At 39.0% G+C, this 8,585-nt stretch overlaps 1 protein-coding gene across 1 annotated transcript; it reads left to right on the plus strand.

The window, feature by feature from the left end:
- Nucleotides 1-389: 389 nt before the first annotated feature.
- On the plus strand, nt 390-7,885 carry LOC104521940 (long-chain-fatty-acid--CoA ligase 1-like; the record flags this gene model as incomplete). Its single annotated transcript, XM_010164083.1, has 7 exons — nt 390-422; nt 602-653; nt 1,438-1,511; nt 2,568-2,645; nt 5,011-5,145; nt 6,728-6,862; nt 7,790-7,885. Coding segments are annotated over 7 exons (603 nt in total), but the record flags the coding sequence as incomplete, so codon positions are not given.
- Nucleotides 7,886-8,585: the final 700 nt, after the last annotated feature.

Raw genomic sequence — 8,585 nt, forward strand, 5'->3', positions numbered from 1 at the left:
GGTGCTTACTGAGATGAATCTTGCTTCATTTATTCAATGGCTGTCAGTGGCACATGTCTTCTGTATGCGATGTAAGATTGATTGCCTACTGTGGCTTATCATAACACTGCTTAACCTTGAACTTCTCTAGGGAGTGACGTCTGGTTTACTAGCTGGGAAAAACCTGAATTTTAGATTAGTTACCATTTTTGTATTTGTAGAACATGGTAGTTATTTTATATATCTTTAAAACATCCTTTAAAGCCTTTGTTACACTTTTGCAAGTTAAATGCCCTAATAGACAGACTAAATAATGGAATGCTATGGTGTTTGGTAATGCTTGTCCAGTAAATTTAAAGCAAAAAAGGTTGTGTGCTCATGTCTAAATTATCTTTCTCTCCTTTCTGTAGGAGTTGGGAAGAGCACACAGACAAAAACCTATGGTAAGTATGAATTTAGTTCAAGTTACTTAATCTGAAGCTGGATAGCATTCTGTAGATCAAACTACCAAATCTCCCTATCTTCCATAGCTCAAAAGTAACACCAGCATTTCAGTATTTTGTCCAAGAAAATCTTTTTCCTTGCTATCTTAACCTTACTAATACTTTCTTAACTCTCATAGCCTCCAAAGCCAGAAGATCTAGCAGTCATCTGTTTCACCAGTGGAACAACAGGTACACTTCATTACATTATGCAGAACTTATTATCCTGTATACGCAAAATTAATTCAGAGGCCCTCCTACTTTTTTTTTTTTTCAAGACTCTCCCCTGCTGCTGTATCTTTTTGGCAAGTAGTAGCTGGGGAAGTTTTATGGTAAGACTCCCTTTGTTTTTTTTTTTTCCCCAGTTTTTTTTCCCCCTTCCCATTGATCAGTACAGTGTTGCAGTATTGGGGGGTGGAGGTATTACATTTTCACACTTTCAATTCTTCCATAGGGTTTTTTTTGTATTGTATTAGTAAAATTTGTTCCTTAGCTCTATGCAACCTTGCTGTAAGACCAAAACAGAAAGACTGCTGTCTAGATGTCACATGCTTGACACTTGTGAGTTAGTATCCAACACTGGCAGGGAGCAAAAGGGAAGAGTACAATGACAAGCTACATTTTTAAAGCAGATGTGAGAACATAAGTTAGTCTGGGTTTGATAGCTGCAACTTCATGGAAGTGTTGAATTTTGAATGAGAAGCTTATCCAGGAAACATGACAACTTCTTAAGGATTTGCTCTTGTTACAAAATTTGAGGACTTCAACACAAACTTACTACTTAAACTGTTAACAGCTGTTCTTGAAAGTGTGTTATCAAGTTCTCTGCCTTTGTTTAATTGATATACAAAGGAAGGTATTAATATTGATGAAGGAACTGATTGCTTAAAATGCTATTAGATTAGTTTTACCAATGCTTGGTAACTTAAAAGATCTAAAAATTTCACTGTTGCATCCTGATGTGCTTCTTCCTTAGGAAACCCCAAAGGAGCTATGATCACTCATCAAAACATAGTCAGCAATGCATCAGCTTTCGTGAAAACTACAGAGGTAAACCACAAAGGTTAACACTGTGGATTTGCATGAAGGGAAGAATCTTGGGAGTAAAACAAACACTGAAATCTCATTAATTTAATAGTCGTAACTTCTAGTAAGATCCAAGTGAAAATGTAACTTGACAGCAGTCTGCCCATGCTAGGTCTGAAGTCAGTGTTTACTGGTTTCTTCTGTCAGGGTCAAGAACCTGGCAGATTTACAATTTAGTCTGGTCCAAGCAAAATATTAGAAAAGTCCTGGTGTGGATCTGTGTTACATTCTGTGATGAGCTTAGTGTTTGTCATTAGTGCAAGCTGTGTATCAGACGGTTTGTGTAGAGGCTAACCTTTTCCAGTGAGGGTGGGAGAAGCTACAATGTATTTTAACCCCCCAGAATAATTAAAGCTATTGCATAAATAAGCAAGAATCACAACTCTGTATTTGTACTTGATACAGTGTTAGCTTTTAGTTTACAGGAGACTACTAAAGCTCATCGGCAGGCTAGCGAAGAAGAGTCTTCGAAGTTCTAACAATACAGATGTAATTAAAAATACAATTGTGCTTATTTTGCCAAGTACTCTGCATATATATTCTTTTGAATTGAGCAACTGGTCAGTTGGGTCATGTAAGGTACTTTTGATCTCAACCTTATGGTAAATTGGATAAGCAGACTTTTTGATCTAGGATGAAATGTTGGGTTTTTTTAAAATGCCTAAAGCATACTACTTTAACCTTTTTTGTTCCCCGCCTCCTTCCAGTGTATATAATGGAACTTTCTGTGGTTTCTCTCAGGATTTGTTTCTATTCATAATCATATGAATGATAAACTGTAATAATCTGGTCACTGTACTCAACTCTGAAAGATTACCACTTCTGCAATGTGTGTTTGCTCATGCTAGAAGTCATTGCTGTGATCTTTTCAAGGAAAGAAAGTTAGTGCAGCTTCATTACAAACAAAACTAAAGCAAGGGCTGTGCTCTAGAGTTTAGACACTAGATTTCATTGCTGTGTTTAACTTGGGCAAAACAGAGAAACAATGAGAACTAATTTTAATTTTACTCACACTTTCAGAAAACATTTATGCCTTCCTCTGATGATGTTCTGATATCATTCCTGCCCTTGGCTCACATGTTTGAGAGAATTGTTGAGGTAAGCATCTGTTTGTTGTACTGAACTATTGAGAAGCCTGCTTTTCTTACAGAATAGTCTGTACAGTCTCTTGAATCCTGGTCATACGTGCTCTTCCTTTTCACTCTTGCACATGTGTATGAAAGCTTGAGGTAAGGTTCAGGAAAACAATATCCCATAAACAATATTCAGTGAGTACTAGACAACTTGTTTTCATGCTGAAATGTAAACATTAACATTAGAGCTAGGATTAATAAGAAACTGGTTTACTAGAACCTTGGATAATCCCTTAGCATGTGTACACTGCCTAGAAATTCCCTCTAATGTAATCAGTGCCCTATTAAAAATCCATGCCATTCTCTAGTCTGCAAATGTTAAAAATTTATTTTATAATGTGGCATTTTTGCTTACACAAAACTAATTTTGGTTTGGTTAAATTTACTATTGCTTCCAAGCAACTTCAATAAAAAGGGAGGGATTTTGTTTTAATTGAGTTTCAATTGAGTTATTTTCCAGGAAATGAAAATGGCTTTTAATGTCACTTAATTACTAATGTTGCAGTTTGCTCAGATAGCCTGTTTTACCATATAGCAAAACCTGGGGCTGCATTGTTAAGCATGCGGGGGGCTTGGGTTGTCTGAATACTGGCAGTCTTAATAAGGACTCTGAGCCCATAGTTAGGTGCTGTGTGTTATTTAAAAGATGCAATATCCTCAAACCTCTTCTATACAATAGAGGCATAGGTATTTAATTACTGTACTTATTGAAGTTGAATTAACACTTCTCCCTTGGGTGAGATTGCGAATATGTATTAAAGGTAGTCACACAGAGCCAGAAATTGTCCTGTGATCTCAGTTAGGAATGCTGAGCTTTCTATCAAAACAGTGAGTCCATATAAACATAGAGTAAAAAATGTATATATGCGTATATCTGTATATATGTATGTTATGAAGATTGGGAATAGAGCTTAACCAAGGTGTACAGGTGCCCTTAGGCTTGGTTTGGTTTTTTTTTTCTCCTGATAACCTGGATACCAGTTATACTTCAGTGTCAGTTTTACTGATGCCTGCCTTGCATCAGAAGGTAAAAGCTCTGTAGGTAATAGCTCAGCTTTTGGTCATATAGCAGAAACAGGGTGGGAACTTGTGTTCTAATGGATAAAATGAGAAGAAAGTGTTTGGATTTCAGTATTCCTCTGCTGTTTGAGGGCTTTACAAAGTAGGTGTCTACCTGCATATTTGCATAAAGAGATAAGGCAAGGACACTTCTAATAGAAAAGAGAAAATATATGTTAATCTTTGGGGTAGATAATGACTGCAGGCTCTGTGAGAAGCAGCCTTTAGAGTCTCTGCCTGTTGTAAAGCTCATGTTTGCCAATTTTTTTTGCTTCCTAAGGAAACTGGAGGGTCAGTGAACTTGACAGGACAAATGTGTTCCCACCTAGCCGAGGCAGTTGCTGCTCGCTCCATGTGGAGTGATGCATTTGCAACTTTTTAGCGGATGATGGCAAAGCATAGGTGAGGAGAAAAAGTGACACCTTAGCAGACAGTGACTCCTGTGCAGAAAAGATGAGAATGGATGGCAGGGAATGAAGGAAGAGGTGTTACAGAAGAAGCAGAAGAAATGAAAACTAGTAGGTATGGAGAAACACAAGAAGAGTAGGGATGTTAATAAAAATAATAAATAAAACCCAAACAAAAAAGGAAGAAAAGGGGGGTACAGGTGTGAGGGGGTGGAGCATTTAGACTAACATAAAGAGTATAGAACACAACAGGATTAAGTCTTCCTTCCTTGGTGTAGGTCTGAAGTGATGCAAAAATAATCAGTGGCTCTTCTAGAATCTTCCAAAGAGCGTCTTGATCACCTAACAAGAAATTTGTTTGTATTGGTCTTGTGAAACAGGAAGGAAAACTAGAGTGCAAGAGAATGAAAAAGAAGTAGCACAAGGCAGAAATCCCTGCTGGACCAGTATGCAGCATGTGTTGACTTCTTTAGCATATAGCGGGGAACAAAAAAAGTTCTAGTATTTTTAAATAAGCCTGATAAACATTTAAAATGGGAAAGTTCTGCTTTCCAGTCTCTTGCTACCTCTGAGTTGCTGGCCTTGCCTTATTGGACCAACTACCCCTTTTTGGGTAGGAGCTTCTGTGCTGCATCTCACTCTATCGAAGTCCTTGGTCTGTGTACCCTAACACTAACAGGCATGTCTTGCTACTTGGTCTTTCTAGTCCCATCCTATAGTCTGAAAATGCTGCAGAACTTGTCTTGAAGCTGAGGGGATTTAAGATGGATACTACCCTGTCCACTCTGCATAGGACTGTCATACACATATAGCTAGAACATATTATACATGCTCTGTATTCAGACTTCTGCTTTTTTCTAACAGTGTGTGATTCTGTGCCATGGAGCTCGGATAGGATTCTTTCAAGGGGATATCAGACTACTTATGGATGACCTAAAAACACTGCAGCCAACTGTATTTCCTGTGGTACCAAGACTGTTGAACAGAATGTTTGACAAGGTAAGTCCACAGGCATGAGTCTAGATCTGCACAGGGCTTTAAGACTTCATGAAGTCTGTGCTGACATAGTAGGAGAAACTGTTGTGTTCTGGGATGTTAAATTGCCGTGTTAACAAATTGGTGTCTCTCCTAAAGGAGCTGAAAGTGCAGGGTAGTACTGATTGTATTAAATCACTTTCAGGCAGTAGATGCTAGTGTTGAAAAGCCTGACTAGGAGACTTGGTTCTCTCTAGCTTGATTAATAACTTACTGTTTTGCTCTGAGCAAGCTATTTAAGTCCAGTCTACAACATGAACATGAGGCTTAGCATCTGCATGCCACGCTTTTAGCATCTGACTCATGGAGTGGAATTTGCAAACTGAGGTCAGGTGTTTGCCTGTGTCTGCATGGACACATACAAGTTTCCTATACAGCAGCCAGCATGTTCTAGCAGGGAGAACTATAAACCAGCCAGTCTGGAGTGCTGGGGAGAAGGTGTCAGCAGGCCCAGTCTCTCCTGTGCTTGCTGCTTGCCTGCTCAGGGTCATCTGAGATGGGAATTCAGAAGCAGGTTCTTTCCTGAACTTAAGACTTTTAAATCCTCCTTTTGCATGTGGAGGACTGACTTTTAAGATACAGCTAGAGGAGTTGGAAGGATACAACAAGAAGTCCTGTGACTGCTAATGAAATTACAGACCTGACTAAGCTGTCTTAGCTAGGACACTGCTCTAATAATGAGACAAGGGGAACAGCAAGTAATCCAAGGTTCTCTTTGGCCCCAGGAACAAGTAGTGCAAGTCTCATATGTTTGGAGGGTAGGAAATTTTAAGCCGTGCCTGTAGTGCTTAAAACTTAGCCCCTCATTCTGCTTATGCATTCTGTACTGGAATTTGAGAGACAGTCAAAGCTTGGGACTCTCATCTTCGTGATGTCTTGCTTGTTGACACACTTATATGGCATTCTTTCAACCTCACCCAGCCTTGCAGTAACCTAGCATGTGAAGTTAAGTGGGAAATTGGGGGCAGTGGCCCTAATGCTGAAGAGCTGCTGAGTCTGTCTGTTTCCAAGTGAATATACTGATTTGTGGTCTGCTGTTGAGTCTGCTCTGACTTGCTGGGAACTACCAGAAGGAGCCTTTGAAAAGTGATCTAAAAAGCAAGTTTATATATTCAAGACAGATCTCTCTAGTATTTCTGGAGGGACCTGCATCTCCTCAGAAAACCCTGTGTTACTTTATGTATTATGATGGTGTGCTCTTTAGAGCGTGCTGAGGATTACACTTAATGCCGCTTTTGACTGAATGGGAACAGAAAAGTAAAACATCCACACATCAATACATATTAATTAAGAAGCTATACACTGAAAAAGCATCACACGGATGGGAAACAAGATTAGTTAAGTGCTAATTTTGGTGGACATCTCTTGAACTGAGGTGAAGAAGCCAAAATCAAAATCCACAAGTATTTTTTTACCAGAATTAATATGCTTACCTGTAAAGGTTAATTTATTTGTTTTTTGCTGTTAAGAGTCTCTATGCATGCTTCTCTAAGAAAAGGAATGGTAGTCTGTGAGGCTTCTAACCACAGATCACTTTTCTTAATAGATTTTTGGACAGGCAGATACTTCACTAAAGAGGTGGATGTTGGATTTTGCTTCCAAGAGGAAAGAAGCAGAACTCAGAAGCGGCATAGTTAGAAATAACAGTTTCTGGGATAAAGTCATCTTCCGTAAAATACAGGTATGCTTGAAAGCCTCTAAGAGTCTTTGTATGGTGGATATTGGAACTTTGATTATGTTGTTTATTTGCTCATGATTATTTTGAGAACAGAGCTCCAAATGTGCTTACTGTGTCATAGAACAGTAGCTTAATGTGTTTTCAATATTGGAAATGTGAAGCATCACTATATATCCTGTCTACTTACTAGTTTATAGGCATCAGTTTACAATTGTTGAATTTCATATGAATGGTTGTAGTCTGGTATGCCCTTCATCACTGATTAAAGACTACCTGGCTGCTTGGAATAAAAACCAAAAAACTGTCTTATTTAAACATCATTTTTCAGTTCCCTTTGTTCTAATAATATCAGCTAACTGTATTAGGGAGGTTTCTCTAAAACATTCTGGTGCTCCTCTTAGCACTTTGAAAGCAAACACTGTCCTTCTGAAGAAGGAATGCTAAATGTGACTTAGTGCCACCTGTAGACCCTACTGTCTCCTCACTGGTCACTAGTAAGTTATCCCTGTTATTATAGCTGGCACTCTCTATGGCCCAAACCTTGGTTGTACAACGTGCCCCTGTGGCTGCTTTTTATAGCATTCAGGATACATTCAGGATGTATGAGAAGCTGATAAAGGCAGTTAAAAATAGTCATTGCTGTAAGGCCATGACTTCACCTCTTTTAGACTTCTGGCTGAGTATTGCAGTGACACTACAGCATAGTCTTTGTATACAGATAACTGTATGTTTGAGATATTGTTTCTTCCAGCCATTAATGAGAATAAAAACACTGCAAGAAAGGCAGCTTGCAATAGGAGACTAAACTTTAATCTCTGACACTTGTGGGTGGCACTGTAGGTGAACAGTGGCTGAGGGTGGGATGGAAAAAGACACTGGAAACTTCTCTAAAATGCTTTTGGTGTCCACAGTATCTTGTGTCTGTTGTAGGCAAGTTTGGGAGGAAGAGTAAGGCTGATGGTCACAGGAGCTGCACCTGTATCTGCAAGTGTACTGACCTTCCTGAGAACAGCTCTTGGCTGTCAGGTGAGTTTCCTGGCCTTAAGCCTAAAACATGGAGATTTTAGTACCTCATTCCAGCTTTGATGGTTAGAGCATTTCTGGTAGTCTGATTATATGGTTAACTCTCTCTGGCATTCTTCTTGGAAGACTACCCAAGTGCATACTCCTTTGCAGAGCCTCTCCATCAGTCCCCTGAGATTTCTATATTCATCCCAAAGACTTTATGATAACTGAAGTAATCAGCTGAACTGTCTTAAGGGAAAGATTTTGGGGGGCTGCAGTAAGCAATAATTAATGTTTTGGGGTTAAGTTTCTGGAATGTGCCTTGCTTCCAGAAGTATTCATAACTATTGTAGAGAATCTAATCAATGTGGTATTGTAGTGCTATAGCTCTAGATCAGGGGTCCTCAAACTTTTTAAACAGGGGTCTAGTTCACTGTCCCTCAGACACTGTCGGGGGCTGGACTATAGTTTGGAAAAAATGAACAAATTCCTATGCACACTGCACATATTTTATTTGTAGTAGTGCACAAAAAACAGGAAAAAATGCAATATTTAAAATGAAGAACAATTGTAATCAACAAAAACAAATAATATTTCAATGTGAACTATGGGCCTGCTTTTGGCTAATGAGATGGTCAGTGTTAGGTTCCATATTTGTCACTGCCGGTCGTAGCAAGTGATGCCAGTGTCCGTCAGTCAGTCTGGGTCTGATTGGAGATTT

The sequence above is a fragment of the Antrostomus carolinensis genome, unplaced genomic scaffold (assembly GCF_000700745.2).
Source record: "Antrostomus carolinensis isolate BGI_N321 unplaced genomic scaffold, ASM70074v2 scaffold20903, whole genome shotgun sequence".
Taxonomy (NCBI): Eukaryota; Metazoa; Chordata; class Aves; order Caprimulgiformes; family Caprimulgidae; genus Antrostomus; species Antrostomus carolinensis.